Source organism: Balaenoptera musculus, chromosome 9 (assembly GCF_009873245.2).
Source record: "Balaenoptera musculus isolate JJ_BM4_2016_0621 chromosome 9, mBalMus1.pri.v3, whole genome shotgun sequence".
Classification (NCBI taxonomy): Eukaryota; Metazoa; Chordata; class Mammalia; order Artiodactyla; family Balaenopteridae; genus Balaenoptera; species Balaenoptera musculus.
The window spans coordinates 43,386,281-43,405,033 of record NC_045793.1 but is presented as its reverse complement, the minus strand read 5'-3'; the positions used below and the strand labels follow the sequence as shown (position 1 = coordinate 43,405,033).

Genomic DNA, 18,753 nt, shown 5'->3' with positions numbered 1-18,753 from the left:
TCCATTTGGCAACAATATCTTCAAGATAACTATTTACCACTTTTCAAAGCACTACTATCGGGTAGGTTTTATACTGGAAGAGAGGATCTATAAAACATTACTGTCCTCATCCAAAACCAAAAATAAATAAAGGACTTTAAAATACATTAATTATGAAAGATGGTGACCAGAAAAAATGACTATGTCCAATGAGCTATAGGGCTTCAAGATGAGAATGCCTTTGCTTCATTCAAGATCTAGAATCTTCAAATTTCATTTGATAAATTTAACTGGATTTTCTTTTCTGATTATGTTTAACCCCTACATTTGGCTGTATACTGTAACAACTTTTATTTTACTTGGATAGTAAAAGAAAAACCACTGAATTCTGAAGACAGATTAATAATCTGTTGAACTCAAACTGAGAACTAATCAGTGAAAAATACTTATCTGGCTGGGTAAATAAATTTAAAGAGATTGAAAACATTACAAAATAAGCTGTTTTTAAAAATACTTAACCTGAAATGATAAAAAAAGTTTTTAAAGGCTATTAAAGATCTTTCCTGAGGGCTACTAAAAGCAAAACAACCTTAATAGACACATGGTTACAAACAAATTTCCTCACAGAGGTAAAGAGGTTGTGATCAGTAACAGGATCTTAAGGAAGTGTCATTTCAGAGACTGCATTAGTCTCTTCTAAGTGGTTTAAAGATTCTGAGCTGGTACATCCTGGAACTAGAGAGAATCCGAAGCAATTCACCTAGTGGGATACAAAAGGACTTACGTATCCTTGATTTATTAAATTTCACTGTTCTTTTACATATATTTTTCTTCTTTAAAGCTTTAAGATGATTTACTCATTTATATGACAAGCTTAATAAGGCTGACATTCAATGGAAAACAATGAAATAATTTACCTTTTAGCAATTAGAAAAATTTAAAGCATTTTTATTATCTTCTTTTTAAGGGTCCCTTATTAAAGCTTGTGATTTTTATTAATGTAAATAAACTAAAGTGATTGTTTTTTATGCACCACGGTGTAAAGGGTAGTCTCATTCCCAGTTAACCTTTAACACTCTGTACATACTATTCTGAAACACTGTGGTGAAGTATGGCCTCTCATCCTTGAGCAAGACGCTACATAAGGGAGGGTTAGCTGAGTTGGAAGGGTCTTCCACATCCCAAATTTCAAGCATACTGCAACCAGGCCTGAAAAAAACAGGCACATATATCTGTATTAAAAATGCATTCATATCTAGAAGAAGTATAATTATAAAATATCTCCTAGATTTTTAGAGACTAATTTAATAAATTAAAGATTTTAAAGCATCATTTCAAAAAACGTAAGTTTATAATTTAGAGATAATAAAATGAAAGTACGCTGCATTTTCGTGTTCCACTTAACCAAATAACCAATATACTATTGAATCAAATAATAAGGGCTCAATGCACATTCAGAAATATATATTTAAAAATCCACTTTCAAAGTAAAATATAAATGAATATATTTTCTAAGTGGTATTGCCATCCAAACATAAGGCCCATTTATAGCAGAATGAGACAAAGGAAAATTAATCTAATTCCTGATGAATTTCATATTTCATATTTTTGAGCTTAAATTGACTTGGATTAGCATGAAAACATATATAGTCCAAAGCAGGGCAGAGAAGCTTTTCTGCCAACTTTATTCTCCTCAACTCTTTCCCTTTTGAATGGATTGAATGAAATAATACTTCTCACTAGGCAACAACCCGGCATGAGAGTCATTAAAGGGAAGAAGTCAGGCAAAATTGGTTTCTAATTTTTTAACAGCTATATTGAGGTATAATTTATGTACGATAAAATTCACCCATTTTATGTGTAAGGTTTGATAAGTATGGGCAAATGTATATAGGTGTGTGAGCACCATCATAATCATAACACAGAGAATTTCCATCATCCCAACGAGTTCCCTTGTAGCCTTTTAGAGTCAGTCCTCTCCCCCAAATATAAACCTAGGCAAGCACTGATCCCCCTTCTGCACTATAGTTTTGCCTTTTTTAGAATATGCTAGATAATGCATATCTAGCATATGTTACATACATGGTTACTCACATGGTAACATTGCTATACTTTCTCCTTCAACCTTTCCTTCATGTATTTGTATTTACAATGCATCTCTTACAGAAAGGCCATAGTTGGGTTTTGCTTTTGTATTCAGTCTGTCAATCTCCGACATTTGATTGGAGTGTTTAGTCCCCATTCACATTTGCAAGTACTGATATGGTTTGATTTAGGGTTGCCACTTTCCTTTTTTTCTTCTATTTGTTTCGTATCTTTTTGATCATCTGTTTCTTTCTTGATTTCTTTTATGTAAAGCAAAAAGGTTTTATTATACCATCCAATTCATCTACTGGCTTATTCGGGTTTTTTTGTTTTGTTTTTTGCTTTTGCATTTTTCAAGTGGTTTGCTCTAGGGATTACAACAGACATCTTCAATGTATCACAATTTACTTTACATTAAAATTACATTAAAATTGGATTATTTCCAAGGAGGTGTGCTAAGAGGGTGGTGTAGGAAGGCCCTGAGCTCACCCCCTCCCATGGGCACACTAAAATTACAACTATTTACAGAGTAACTATTGATGAGAAAGACCAGAATCTAGCAGAAAAGATCTTATACAACTAAAGATATAAAGAAAGAACCACAATGAGATAGGTAAGTAGGGCAGAGGTGTGGTATAGTCAAGACTCATCATATACCCAGGTGGGTGACCCATAGATGGGAGGATAATTACAATTGCAGAGGTTCTCCCCAAAGAGTGAAGGATCAGAGCCCCACTTTGGGCTCGGGGTCCTATATCAGGAAGATGAGCCCCCAGGATATTCAGCTTTGAAGGCAAGCAGGGTTTACTTTTGGGAAAGACAGAGGGCTGTGGGAAAGAGAATCCACTCTTAAAGGGTACACACAAAATCTCACACACTACAGGACCCAGGGTAGAAGCAGCAATCTGAAAGGAGCTTGGGTCAGACCTTCCTGCTGATTTTGGAGAGTCACCCAGAGAGGCAGGAGGCAACTGGAGCTCACCCTGGGGACGTAGATGCTGGCAGCAGCTATTTTGGGGAGCTTGTTCTACCACGTGGACACTGGTGCTGATAAGCGCCATTGTGGAATTCTTCCTCTAGCTTATTAGCATCGGACCTGTCCCGACCCACCATCCTGTGGGTACCAGTACTGAGAAGACTCAGGTCAAGCAGCTAGCCTGACACAGCCCCACCCACCAGCAGGCCAACATCAGCTTTGCCACACCCTGGAACCTATAACCAGGTGCCTCGTGATCTGGCCCCACCCACCACTGGCCAGTAGCCTCCGCACAAGGTACGGCCTGGCAACCAACAGGACCGGGGGCCAGCCACATCTACCAGACCATCCATAGTTCTCAGCCTGCCACAACAGAAGGGCCCACGCAGCTGACACAGGGGGCAACCCTAGAGCATGTAGCTCTGGTGACCAGAGGGGAGTGCACTTCTGGGACCCATAGGATGTCTCCTACAGAAGGCCACTTCACCAAGATTGGGAAGTGTAAGCAAACTACCAAATACATAGAAATAATAATGGCAAATTAGGCAAAATGAGGTGACAGAGAAATATGTTCCAATCAAAGGAAAAAGATAAAAACCCTGGAAGAAGAATTAAATGCAGTAGAGATAAGCAATCTACCCGGTAAAAAGTTCACAATGATCACAAAGATGCTCAAAGAACGTGGGAGAAGAATGGATGAACACAGTGAGAAGTTTAACAACAAGACAGAAAATATAAAGAAGAACCAAACAGCTGAATAATACAATAAGTGAAATAAAAAAAATACACTACAAGGAATCAACAGTAGATTAGATGATACAGAGGAATGGAACAGCGAACTGGAAGACAGAGTTATGGATGTCACTGATGCTGAACAGAAAAAAGAAAAAAAAAATGAATGAGGACAGTTTAAGAGACCTTTGAAACAACATCAAGCATACTAACATTCTCATTTTAGGGGTCCCAGAAGGAGGAGAGAGAGAAAAAGGGGCAGAGAACATATGTGAAGACACAATAGCTGAAAATTTCCCTAACCTGTGAAAGGAAACAGACTTCCAGGTACAGGAAGCACAGAGAGTCCCAAACAGGATCAACCCAAAGAGGTCCACACCAAGACACATTGTAATTAGAATGACAAAAATTAAACATAAAGAGAGATTCTTAAAAGCAGCAAGGGAAAAGCAACAAGTTACCTACAGGTTTTGAGCTATTATGAATAAAACTGCTGTGACACCCTTTCTAGAGAGATGTTTTAATTTCTCTTATTTAAATTCTTTGGAATGGAACTGCTGAGTAATAGGGTAGATGTGTGCTTAAATTTTTTTAAGATTCCTCCAAATAGTTCTCCAAAGTGGTTGTATCATTTTCACTCCCCTTCGCAATGTAAGAGATTTACAATTATTCTGTATCCTCTCCAATGTATGGTATTTTAGTTTTAAAAATTGTATTTATCGGTCAGTCACACATTTTCTTTGGGGAATTACGTCTTTCCAAGTCTTCTGCCCATTTTCAATTGTACAGTCATTTTATTATTAATTTATAGAATTTCTTTATATGAACTATATTTATAAGTCCTTTATCAGATATATGCTTTCCAATATTTTCTTCTAGTCTGTGGCTTGCCTTATTTTCTTAGTATCTTTTTGAGGAAAATATTTCAATTTTGATATAACCAATTTATTGATTTTTTAAATGGTTAGTACTCTGTGTTCTAAGAAATCTTTACAATTTTAGCTCTTACATTTAGTTCTATAATCCATGTAAAGTTAATTTTTGTGTATGGTGTAGTATGGGTCATGGTTTAATTTTTTCCTGTACATTATATCCAGTTAGATCAGCAATATTGTTAAAAGACCCCTTTTTCCATTCAAGTGAAAAATAGTGTTTTAAAATTTTCCTTGTGGTTTTTTTCTTTGACCCATAAATTACCCGTAAGTTTATGGCCTAATTTCCAAATATGCATGGATTTACTAGGTATCTATTTATTATTGTTTTCTATTTTAATTCTGTATGATTTAAAACCTTTTAAACATATTGAGACCATTTTTACAGCCCAGCATATGTTCTCTCTTGGTGAACATTCCACATGCCCTTTAAAAGAATGTGTACTCTGCAGCTGTTTCCTGCAGTGTTCAATAAATGTCAATTGGATCAGGTCATTTGATACTATTTGTTGTTCATCTCTTTTATATGCTTACTTTTTATCTACTGTTCCTAGTAGAGAAAAAAATGTTAACTTTTCCAACTATGATTAAAGCCTTACTTATTTTTTCTTTTAGTTCTACACGTTTTTATTTTGTGTGCTTTGAAGCTCTGTTTAGAGGTATGCATATTTAAAACTGTTAGATATTTTTGATGAATTAATCCTTTTGTCATCATAAAATGTCCACCTTTATTTGTGATAATATGCCCTGTTTTGAAGTATGTTTTGTCTTAAGCTTTAAATTAAATTAATATGATAAGCATACACATTATGATATTTCTGTTTCTTCTTTTGCAAGATGCCGTTTCTTCCTATACATATTTATTAGATCTTAAAATTAGATACAAAAATTAGCTACTAAAATTTCCGAACTTAGCTCTTCAAAATCTGTTATAGCCAATTCTTAATTATCCATAGGAGAAATGAAAATTCTTAATGCTAAAATTAATATAACTAAGGACTTCTTAAATCAAGGACACTAAACAAAGGTCTCAAGATATCCATTACACATCTTAGAATTTTATGTATTTTTAGAGATTCAAGATTTAGAAACGAAAAAATGTTAATTAGAAACGTTTTCTTATTATGTCCTTTTGAGTTACGTGAAACTTTTCTTATGAGTCTTATAAATCCAATGTAAATCAGCTGTAGTAGCAGAATGCTAATATCTGACTTGGCTGTAAATTCAAATCTGTATTTCAGACATCTAATAAAAGTTATCATAAAAACTTGAAGATTATGGAAAAAAGCTACATTTAAGATGTTAAATTAAAATGAAAAAATTAGGATAGCAAAATATACTATACTTTTAAAAAATTACATTATGCTTAAATAATAGTATAATTTTAATTTCCTACATGAAATAATTTTAAATAAAATACCAGGGCAACAATTTAATGGAACTAATTTAAAATAAAAATTTTTAAAGAATCAGGACTGCTGTAATAAAGTAAAACATTTGTTGTTTTAAAATATACAATATCATATACCATAGGGCTCATACTCACTTAGTTCTTACAACACACCACGCCTCTTCTAAAATGTAGTAATTCACATGTAACTCCACCAACTTATCTCTCACTTCCTTTGCAGATTTTCGACTATATGCAGAATAAACTATTTTTGTCCGAGCTCTTTAAATTCAAACAAGTTAAAATTTTTTTAAATAAATGACAATAGATTTATTACCAAATTAAAACCTCAATGCTTACTGGATGGAGCATTGATTATATATGACCCCAAATAGCACGAATTATTCTGGGGATAGCAGTTGCCACATTTCTACTTATATTTTGCATGTGCTTAAACTTACAGCAATTTGAATTTTGCAGGTACTGCTTATTAGTGTATAAACCAGTTTAGAGTCTAGAGGTAGGTAGCAGTTCAGAATATAAAATTTGCTTTGCATAATTCATAAAATAATTAATCTGGAACAAATTCAGATAGAGGCTAAATATAGTGAAAATATAGATTTCAGTAGATAATTTCATTCACAGAAACTCTGAAAAGCATATGAGTTGAAGCTGAATGTAGCAAATAGAACAATTAGACAGTGGGCATCTAGGGTAGTAGTCATGTAGAGAAAGCAACTTAACAGAAGCTTAAGAGACAGGAATGGTTACCAAAATATGGTACAACAGATGGTTTAGCCCTAAATGGGGGTTTTTATAAAATCCTGAACAAATGATCAATTATGCATTAGACTTTTCTTAGGATTTCAAGCATACAGAATGCCCAATCTCCACAACCAAACATAAAACTTTAAATAATTTAAAATATTATCTCTAAAAATAAGCCAAAAATACGTTAAAAGGAAATGATTACCCAATTACTAGAATGATTAAAATAATTTTTAAAAGTCAGTCATTTAAGGAAAACAAAACTTTCAGACCTCAGTGGAAACTAGAGTTCCCATAATCAGCTAGCAAAAGAGCACCCCAAAGTTTCATAAAAGCATTTAATATAGCAAATTTCATGTAGCTTTTCTATCTGTTAAAAAAGGCTAATCATGGGCCACCAGTAAGATGAAGAATGGTTTCTTAAACCAGGCAGAGGGGCTGTGGAATCTAGAACAGGAGTTGGCAAACTATGGCCATGAGCCAAATCTATCCCCACTCTTATTACTATTACTTAGGAGTTTCACTGGAACACACACCCACATAAACACACAGAGGCTAGTCATTAATGTGACATATTTTCACTTTGAGAAAAACTGGGTGTTGCTATTTTCAGTTTTCAGAGGTTTATTAAGGTTACTTTAAATCAACAGGTACGTATTGTAATTTCTGAATGGTTATTATTAACTTCTAGCACAAATATGAGGATAAGAGTGATTGTGTGTGTGTGTGCGCGTGTGTGTATAAAAATGTCCCTATTCCTATGAGTCAAGTAGAAGTCGTTAGTGTGTCTAGTTGAAGTATTCTATCAGTTGCCCACCTCAAGTCTGCATCCTCATAATGTGGGTGATTCACAATGGGGTGAAGAGTGGAGAGCTTGACACTTGCCATTGTAGGCATGGCACCTGCGAAAACAGCATCTGGAAAACAAGATTATATTCCTTAACAACATGTTTTAAAGAAAACCAAAAGTTACCTATCTGTAATATTTGAACCCAGATTAAGAAAGATGAAGTACATTTAAATAATAATCATTGGCAGCATTCTTTTTCTTCACTTAATATTTACTGATGGTCTACACAATAGCCAACTTTCATTAAATGTTAACTTGGTGCCAGGAACTGCTAAATACTTTTACTAGGATTATAGAATTAATTTGCACAGCTTTGAGGTGGGTTCTATGTATTCTTATTTTGTAGATCAGGAAGCTGAGACACAGCAAAGTTAAGTGACTTGTCCAAGACTGCACAGCTAGAAAGTATCAGGGCCCACCCTCTTAACCACTTCACTACAGCATGCTACCATGTTCAAGCGCTATACTAAGAGACAGCACTACAAAGACACACAGGACTGGAAAGAATTGTAAAATTTGATATCTTGTTCCAGTAGTTTAAAGTTCTAGAAACTGGGAGACTATTATAAAGGGCAAGTCTTATGGTACATGTTTTAAAGTGACTTTTGTGGGTTGTGAACTGTAATCCTGAGAACTTTCCAGATAAAAGCATTGTTTTCTTCCCTCAGATCATCTTTAAATATTCATAACTAAGTTTTCTTAGTTTCTGTTTGACTTTATAAATGTATACATTTCATCAAACCACTTCATTACTTGTTAGTAGTACTTTCTGGAATAATAGCTTGTATAAATGTATTGCCTTTTGGTTATAACTAGTCTTACACTAAAATCTACTGTCTGGCTTCAGTTTTAGTTCTGTCTCTTGGGAGACAAAAAGACCAAATGCTTACTTCCTGGCACTCCTGTACAATAAATGATTACATGATTAGGAAGGTTATTGTCATTTTTAATCAGCACAGTAAAATTACTAATAAGAACAAGGCATATTATTCAGATCTACTGTAAATAATTGAATGTTTACTTTCAAATACAATTAAGCATTCTAAATGTAACTTTGGAGACTTCCCTGGTGGCGCAGTGGTTAGGAGTCTGCCTGCCAATGCGGGGGACATGGGTTTGAGCCCTGGTCCGGGAAGATCCCACATGCCACAGAGCAACTAAGCCCGTGCGCCACGACTGCTGAGCCTGCGAGCCACAGCTGCTGAGCCCGCGTGCCACAGCTGCTGAAGCCCACGCGCCTAGAGCCCATGCTCCGCAACAACGGAAGCCACTGCAACGAGAAGCCCGTGCACTGCGACGAAGAGTAGCCCCTGCTCACTGCAACTAGAAAAAGCCCACGTGCAGCAACAAAGACCCAATGCAGCCAAAAATAAATAAATATAGCACAGGGAGATCAGCTCTGTGCTTTGTGACCGCCTGGGGGGGTGGGATGGGGAGGGTGGGAGGGAGGGAGATGCGGGAGGGAGGAGATATGGGAACGTGTGTGTATATGTGTAGCTGATTCATTTTGTTATAAAGCAGAAACTAACACACCACTGTGAAGCAATTATACTTCAATAAAGATGTTTAAAAAAAAAAACTAAAGGTGAAATTTAAAAAAAAAAAAAAAAAAAAAGAATCCACCTGCCAATGCAGGGGACATGGGTTCGAGCCCTGGTCCGGGAAGATCCCACATGCCGCAGAGCAACTAAGCCTGTGCACCGCAACTACTGAGCCTGCGCTCTAGAGCCCGTGAGCCACAACTACTGAGTCTGTGTGCTACAACTACTGAAGCCCGCACGCCTAGAGCCCGTGCTCCGCAACAAGAGAAGCCACTGCAATGAGAAGCCCGCGTACCACAAGGAAGAGTAACCCCTGCTCGTCTCAACTAGAGAAAGCCCACGTGCAGCAACAAAGACCCGACACAGCCAAAAATAAATAAATGAATAAATTTAAAAAAATAATAAATAAATAAATAAATAAATAAATGGATAAATTTATTAAAAAATAAATAAGTAAATAAATGTAACTTTGCATGAATATCTCTTTATATGCCTTAAATTTGAAAATACATAAATAAATTGAAGTAGACGTGTATTTATTATTGTAAGATTCAATAATTAATGATGAAAAGCTCTTAGACTAGAGCAGGGGTTCTCAACCAGAAGTGATATTGTTTCCTAGAGACACTGACAACTTCTGGAGACATTTCTGGTTAGCACACTGTGGGGGGGAGAGGGGCTACTGACATCTACGGGTAGAAGGAAGGAATGCTGCTCAATATGCTGCCAATGCACAGGGTAGCCCCAAATAACAACAGTGCCAAGCTTGAGAAACTCTGGGCTAGAGGGACCCAAAGCTCAGGGCCAGGGTCATCCAGAAGAAACTAGGTAAGCCTGTCCAGCAAGAACTGGAACCACTGAGAAGAAACCATCTATGAAACAGAGAGAAGGGGAGAATACTCCCCAAATGCTTCTTTCCTCTTGGGGGCAAAGTAAACATGAGCATGACAGGGAAACAATAGGATCTTTTCTATAATATATTTAAATCTCCACTTAGCTTACTGCATGTATTAGAAAGAAATTATCCCTTTTGACTTGACAGAGCCTCACTAATACATACATGACTTGGTAAGTGGACCACAGGCTGGATATCAGTTCCCACTTGTCCTCCCAACTGAGCACCTTTGTGCTGTGTACAAACTATACAACCTTACATGGTAGACCTGAATGTAAGCTCTAGTCCCACCTTTACTATAAAATTTAATAAAACATGTGGTAACCATGACAGAACTCATAATACAGTGATGAGAAAGACTGGTAAGATCAAAGAAGAGGCAAAAATGAGGTAGGAGTTTGTAGGAGTTATCTCAGAAGGGTAAGCTGCCAAACATAGGCTCTCTCTGCCAAGAACCCAAGACAAACACTGGAACAAAGAAAGACACAAGCAAACATGAAAAGAGCAGGTATCTTTTAAAGCTTTGGAAAAACAGCTGTAAGTGGGGAGGGGCAAGGAGAGTAAAGGGACTAGCTACCTTGTACTATTGTACTACAGGGAAAAAGTCAGTAAAGTGTTCATTCAAAAATTCTGATTAAACTAACCTGGAAGCTCTAAGTGATAAGGCACTGTCACCTACACCCTTTGAAAGCTATAGGCCAAATATCTGAGTTGATGTTCATAAGAGTTTACCTTAATGATAGCTAGTTAGTAAAATGATGACTACCAAATAAGAGATAAGAAGAAACTGGCTCAAGGAGTCACAGGATAAATTTAAATAAACCATAGTGAAGAACTTGTGCCAGAAAAAAATTATGAAACGTCAAAAATTGTCTAGGACAAGACTATAGATTACTTACAGAAAATAATGTAGAATATATTTATCCTCTGGAAAGGTATTTAAAAGTGAAATAAATATCAATCTGCTTGATATGGTTTTGGATAAAGATAGCAAGAAAAGAAGATAAGCTAAAAGAATATTTTAAAGTATTTAAAAATAGCATGTATACTCATCTTTTTGATATGAATTAGTGAAGAAAACAGAATATCCAAGATTTTAACTCTTCTGCATGTGACTGGTTTTACAGACATGGAGCAGAGAGTAGGCACTGATGGAAGTGATGGGAGGGGTGTTGTTAACCTCCCCACAGTCAAAACTATCTTCTCCAGTGGCCTGTCACAAGGTGTGAAAGTTGTCATTAAAGGTTTTTTATTTCTTTGAGGTGTCACCGTTATGGTTAAAATACAATAATCTCAGAATTATAGCACATAACTTGTGAATAATCATTAACTCTTAAAGTCAAGTAAAATTCTTTTTGACAGGTACCTAGGAGGGGTTTAAAGATGACACAAAATCACCTTTTAAAAAGGTTTGATTTGGTGAACACTGCAATTACCATGCTCAAAATCTGTGAAGGTATGAATGCATATGTATTTTAAAATTTTATATATATATATACACATACACATATATATGAAATAACTGTACAATATATGCAAATGTATGATAACGTATAATAATAATGTGTGCGCATGAGTGTGTGCTAGCTATACATATAACCAAACAGCTACATACCCGGTCTGGTATTGTATTGGATCCACTGTATCAGTTCTTCCTGGGGCAAATTATTAAATTCTCCTATTATGCTCCATTGATTATGGAGGTTTGCACAACCTTGTATTGACATCACTGTTAGAATGCCAAAGATAACATTCTCAAAACGAACTCTCCAAAAAAGCCAGCCAAAGAGCTGAAATGAAAGAAACCAATTATTTATAATTCTTATATGAAGAGTGCTATTAGGCCAATAATAAATTCTCAACCTTCTACCTAAACCAAGGTGGATTACCATTTGATACTAACAATATACAGAATATAATAATCATCACCTATTGTTTAAAAACAGCAAATATTTTGGAATTGGAGTCCAGTTAAAAATGGAGCTTTCTTTCCTCTTAAAAGAAGTAAAGAAGGAATACCTGATCCTTCTAGTACTGATTTACTACCAGGAATTAAGATTAGCAAATCACAATTCTGAAACATCCTGGAACTAAATCCGTAACATCTGGCTGCCTTTTATGGACATCTTGAATAACTAGGGAAACCTCACTAGTATTGACAAGTATATTCCTCTCAGGAATATAAGCATTATGATATTCTAAGGCAAGACACTTACAATCAAGACTAAATAAGGTGTCTCTAGAAGTAACTTGGTCCCAAAATTCTAGCTACTTTGTCTAGCTCTTTTGCATACAGTAACAGAACCCCAGAATTGACAATTTTCCCCACGAATTATCCGAGCCCAACAAGACAATACTAGAGCAATTACACTGCATCTTCTCTAGTATTACAAGAGCACTTGAGGATAGTTTTGACAGGCCAAGAATCTCTTACACTGACCTGAACTTAAAAAAACTATATTTGTGGAGAGGATACTAATAGAGGGGAAAGTCAAAGAATTAACAGCTAAAATCTAGGAATAATTTTCAAAGCTACCTGAATTTGCTTTTCTTACTCTATAATGAATCATGAACTAACATTTTAAATCATTTAAGATAAAAACACCTAGTGTTTTTATGTTTTAGATTACTCAGCAAAGCCATGGTAACTACACCGTAGTTGCTGTAGTGTTATAGTCTAGTTATACAAGAATGAATACCTTACCCGCCGAGAGCATATCAGGGAAGCCATAACACACATGTGAGGTGTCAAAAAGAGCTTCAGCCTCATAATTAAAATGGCAAGGGAAGAAAATGCAAACAACTGCAATGTGTGAAAAATTAGCTATAAAAACACAAAACAAAATTAAATTTTCACTTTATATATTTTTAAATTAATATATGTAAAATAAAGTATATTAAAACTATTATTATTCACTAGGACAAGGATATTTTAAGTTAGTAATAAGCCTATTAATATTTATTCATTCATTCAACAAAGATTTATCAAATGCCTGCTATATGCCAGGTACTGTTCTGGGTGCTTTGGATATAGAAGTGAACAAAACAACACTGAGCAATTCCTGTCCTATGAGGCTCACATTTTAGTACATTTACTAAGGAGAGACAAAAAATAAATAGACATAGCAAATAACAAAATCTATCATACAGTCTATCAGAAAGTGGTAAGTGCAATGGAAAGGGAAGCAGAGCCAGGAAAGGAGACTGAAGTGCAGGGTGTGGTGTGAGACCACAGGCAGGAGAAGTTGCAAGTGTAATTAGGATCATCAGAGTGGGCCTCTTCAAAGAGGTGGTATTTCAGCAAGGACCTACACCAGGTGAGAAAGGGAGTCACAGAGATATAAAAATATGGGATGCTTCACAAATTTGTGTCATTCAGTCAGCAACAAAAATCATAACACAAACTAGATTATTTTAGAAGTAGTGGAATTGTATAAATACTTGTACTAATTAGTAGGACACCCCATTTTGATTAAGATGGGGTTCCACTGAGCAAAGGTTTCAAACAAAACTTTTCTAACAGACATATTCATAAAACATCAACAAACTCCTCACTAGAAAAATGGACAAAGAATTAATACAACCAAAAGTAAGCACAACTAAATATTCATGTTCTAATTCACTAACATTCAAACAAATTAAATAGTAAAGATAATATTTTCATGTATAAAATTGACAAATATTAAATTAATAGAGTGTTAGAGAGTATGCCATGAAACACACTGAAATAACTGGTATATTTCTGTAATTTAGCAATATTTATCAAGACCCTAGAAAAGAGCCAACTCCTTTGACTTAAATTTTGGTTCTAGGAATTTAACTTAAGGGAATAATCAAAACACAAAAATGCTTCTACAAAGATGATCGCTGAAGTGAATTTTTCTCAGCAAAAATAGAAACAACCTAAGTGACCAATATAGAGGACTAAGTAAATTACTGCATTTTCACATGTATACAACCATTAAAAGATTACATACTGAAAGATTATTTAATGGCATGGAAAAGTTTTCAGAATATAAAACTCTATACTTACAGAATAATATTAATTCTGTGAAAACCATCTATGTGTGTATATATATGCACAGGGGGAAAAGGCTGTAAGAGAATATACCTAAGAAGTTAAAAGAAATTATTTCTGAATGGTGATTTTTCTGCATTTTTCAAATTTTAAAGACACGTGCTATTCTTATAATCAGAAATACATAATTTATATTTAAAACAGAATGGCAAAAACTGTACCTAAAGCTATCTTTTTTCCTTTTCTAAATGATGTTTGAAAATGGAAAATTTGTTAATTTTTTAAATAATTCTTGAACCTAGAGTTGGAATGTGGAACATTTATTTCAAAATCAATCCTTCATTGTTCTTTAGTCAAACTCACCTTTGGACAAAATCAGGAACACGTTTTGGAGAGAAGACAAGACATCAACACACTTCATCCTCAAATAGGTCCTTTTGTTTAGGACCACTAAATCACAGATTGGTAGATTATGTGAGCCATCTACTTTAATCATCTATCCAAAACAGGGATCACTTCTATGAATCTATCAACTGAATATTCACTATTTCCTGAAAAGGAATATGCCATAGGAGTACCTATTACAAAGACGGATAGCTGTATATGTTAGAAAATCTTTTCTAAAACTGAACTAATGTTTTCCTGCAACTTCCACACCTCTGGAACTGCACAAAATTGGTGTAAACCCATTTGTGCATGACAGTTCTCGATTACCTAAATACTGTATTATGACTTTGCATTATTCCCACCTTCAACCTTAGAAAGCTTTCTATCTTTAAATATTCAGAAAAATTCAATTATTAGTTGTGTGTTGTCATAATTCTGGTTGCCCTGCTCTGAATGTGGTACACATTGTCCATCGTCTTCTTAAAATGTGGCATCTAGAAACAGACCATAATAGATACAGATAATCAATACAAATACACATCTGAATTCTCCCAGTATTCCTTCCTTTGGTTATCTTGAGCCACAGGATGACACTATCATTTCCTCCCCTAACTTCTGTTACTTCTATTTTAGCAACAATTTCTCATATGACCAAAATCAAATCCAAGGTAGTAATACTCCTTGACTTTCCTCTATCATCTAAAGGCTGAAGGAAGGACTCTGTTTTCATATGGAGACTTGAAAGATCCCCACCATTACCTTGTCTTCCCTGAATGACACTTTTTGTGGCTGGATGACACAGAATAGCTATCCCAAATGGCATCACTTATGTTTGTTTTCTGTTCTCACCCAAATGCTCCTAAGCATTCACTTACTCTCAGGCTACTGACTTTCCATAAAGCTCTCTTGCCATAGTTATTTTATCTTCCATTCTATAAGACAGCCTTCTTTTTAACTACCAAGTGGAGGACAGAAGGTTACAGTCAAAAAGTATAGTACAAAAATCACTATTGTATGTATGCCATTGTCAATCTGGTACCTCTTGCCATATAAAAATTACTAGGAAAACTCTCACAACATTTTTTAGAGGCTGGAAGGAAGGAAGAGAGAAGCTCAGGAAACTGTTTACTACTCATCTTTGGAATAAGTGAGCCCAACTGGGTAAAATGTGAGGTAGCAGCTACCAAGCAGAATGAAAGCAAGGTCTAACTAAAGCCAGTCCAAATGGCGAGTTGTTCCTGTCAAAACTACCTCCCATGACAGTGTGAAGATATCTTGAGAGCATGCTGAAGAGATGTCCTTCACTGGCACAGTTAACAGGGAGCAGAATATTAGATCTGAAATTCTGATCCAGAAGGCACACTAACTGTAAAAGTGGATATTTACACAATGCTTAACTTATACTAGGCATTATTGTAAGGACCTTACATGTAACTCATATGATCCCATAGCAACCATATGAAGATAAGTACTATTATGATTGCTGTTGTTTTTGTTGTTCCCCAAAAGATGTAAAATAACTTAGCCAATATCACATGCTGAGTAAGTGGAAGAACAAAGATCTGAGTCCAGTCTAGCTTCTGAGTCATTGTCTTTAACTACTACCCTATACTTTCTCTCCAAACAATAAACTATTCAACAACATAGTTCTATTAGTCTGTGAATACAGAAGTGTACAGATTCCCAAAATATGTCACTCAATATCAGTTTCTCAAAAGAAGTAATTCTTCCCCCAAATTCTGTATCATTTCACTTCTTCAACTGAATAGCTCTATATAGGTTCAGATGCCTTCTGCTGTATGTCACAGAAAGCTCTTTGGCTGTAAGTAATAGAAAAACCTTGTTTATAATAGAAAACACAAACTAAACAGACTTCAAATATAAAGGATCTAATATAAACTAATCACATAATATAATAAACTAGGGATTAGAAAAATGTGAAGGCTGATGCAGGACTTTTTGTCATGGACAAAATGAGATATGAGTGGGTCAAAAGAATATTCAGGAGTGAATACTCTGAATGTTCTCTCTCTCTAGCCAATGTTCTCACCAGTTCTTCATAATATTAGGACATTCTGGGACTAAATATTGTTCCTAAATCTCTTTCCTTTCTTTTCTTCCCTGTGAATTACTAGGTACTCCTTCACTAATTTCTTAGCCGATAACATAGAAAAGTTGGCTAAAAGAAATAAATTTGATGGAATAAATAAAACACAAATACATTAAATTATGAGGAAAAATCACAACAGTATCCATTAAACTAACAAACTTTAATAGTCAATATCATGCCAGTAGGGAGGTAAGCCAGGGGTTAATTTAGTGAGTGGAGGTTTGCAGACTATCCCTGATTCAGAGGGTTAGCACAAAGCAAGGAATTTAGAACTTACCCCCGGTGAAAAAATTATCCTAAGGGATCCTCACCTAATTTTGAAAAAGCTGGAATGTACAATCTTTTGCTATCATATCACATTTAGAGTGAATCAGGGTTTGTGCCTCTCACACCCTATCATCCCTAAGGTGAAAACAGTCCCATCCCAAACCAAACAGATATTTATCAAGTGTGAGTCACAAGTGGAAGTGGGATTAGGAGCCACTTCATTGCTACTGCCCAGAAATCTATCATCTCCTTCCATAAGACCTGCTATTTTTAGAAATTTAAATCTCTAATCTGCCTATACATCAGGAGTTTAGCATACCCTCTTCAGTTTGAAAAAATTAAGAGATTTGCTATCACTGTCCTTTTTTTGGTCAGCTTGACTTCCTACTGCCTTTTAAAAAGCCATCTTCTTTACTGCCAACAGACTTAAAGTATTTAAAACTCAGATCTGACCATACCATCTCCAACTTAACAACAAAGTCCAGAATGAAGTCCAGCTTCTTTGCATACAAAGGCATCATAGTCTGAATGCTGCTTTCTTTTCCCATCTTCTTGCCTTTTTTATGCATCAGCAACACTGATTTGCCTGTAGCTCTGGATAAATTTATTACCTTCTGCCTTCTTTGCACGTGTACATCCTTTGACTTTGGTAAGCTCTTCCTCTATAGTCATTTGAAAAGCCTTTCCCTAACTACCCCATCCCTTCCAAACACAGATTTAATCACTTCTTCTTCTGTACTACTTTTGTATCTTCCTTTGTCATTGCACATATAATTATGTGGTCACATTTTTTTCCCTCTACTATACCTTAAATTCCATACAAGCAGAAACCTGGTGTATAGTAGGCACATAATAAAGACTGAACTGATAAATATGCAGAATTAATAGAAAAAAGAAAAATGGGCAAAACAAGGACAAATGGAGAAATGAAAGACAATGAGAAGGTAGCAAACTATGTGAGAAAGAGAGGCAGAAACTTAAGGAATACTATATTTCTAAACAGAGGTGGGTTTTAAATATTGAATTAAATAAAATATGAAGTACGAATGTGTACTAGTAAGTAAAGCTGGATAATGTGACATGCCTGATTTACATAAAAGCAGTTCACATTAGGTGGTATCAGAGTGAATGGCCAACAGCATGGATTTTGCTGCTACACTGCCTGGGTTCATAGTCCTTGGCTCTACAAAGCTAAGGCCACTTTAGCTTTGTGACCTTAGGCAAGTTATCAATACTTAATCTCTCTATGCTACAGTTTTTTTCATCTGTAAAATAAAAAAATAATAGTACTTACATCAATGGGTTGCTGTGAGAATGAAATTATCAAATAACTTCCCGCAAAATGCCCTGCACATAGGAAGCAGTAAGTGCTGACTACTCCTCTGAGAGCACTGGAAATGGATTGCTAGTGGTTAAATGCAAGATTTACTGCAAATTAGCTGTGAGACCTTAGGTAAGCTACTTAATTTCTCTAGGTCTCTAGTCCTTGGCAGAGATCCCTTTGCTCTTTTTCCTAAACACACAGCAAGACTCCATTTCCCAGCCTCCCTGGCAGTCAGGTGTGGCCATGTGCCTGAGTTCTGGCTGTGAGAAGGAAGTGATGTGCATCTATCTTTTCCAGCCTTACAAAGCCTCCGGTGCACAATCTTCATTGTTCTTTCTCCTTTGCTGCCTTGTACACATCAAGCCTGAAAACCATATGTTGAAGATGGCAGAGCCATAGATGGAAGGAGTCTGGGTCCCTCAAATACTGCTTGTTGGAGAACTACCTGCTAATCAGGAACTCCGGTTTTAACCTTATGTGAGCAAAGAATTAAATTTCT

At 35.6% G+C, this 18,753-nt stretch overlaps 1 protein-coding gene across 1 annotated transcript in view; it reads right to left on the bottom strand.

Moving 5' to 3' along the window:
* Nucleotides 1-1,008: 1,008 nt before the first annotated feature.
* Nucleotides 1,009-18,753, bottom strand: part of DPY19L2 (dpy-19 like 2) — a 98,798-nt gene continuing 81,053 nt past the window's right edge. Inside the window, exons 18-22 of the mRNA XM_036863844.1 lie at nucleotides 12,853-12,972; nucleotides 11,764-11,938; nucleotides 7,680-7,779; nucleotides 6,251-6,376; nucleotides 1,009-1,188 (exon numbers count right to left, since the gene is read on the bottom strand). Coding sequence (XP_036719739.1) covers nucleotides 1,032-1,188; nucleotides 6,251-6,376; nucleotides 7,680-7,779; nucleotides 11,764-11,938; nucleotides 12,853-12,972 — 678 coding nt within the window. The 3' untranslated portion in view covers nucleotides 1,009-1,031. The remainder of the gene's footprint in view (nucleotides 1,189-6,250; nucleotides 6,377-7,679; nucleotides 7,780-11,763; nucleotides 11,939-12,852; nucleotides 12,973-18,753) is intronic.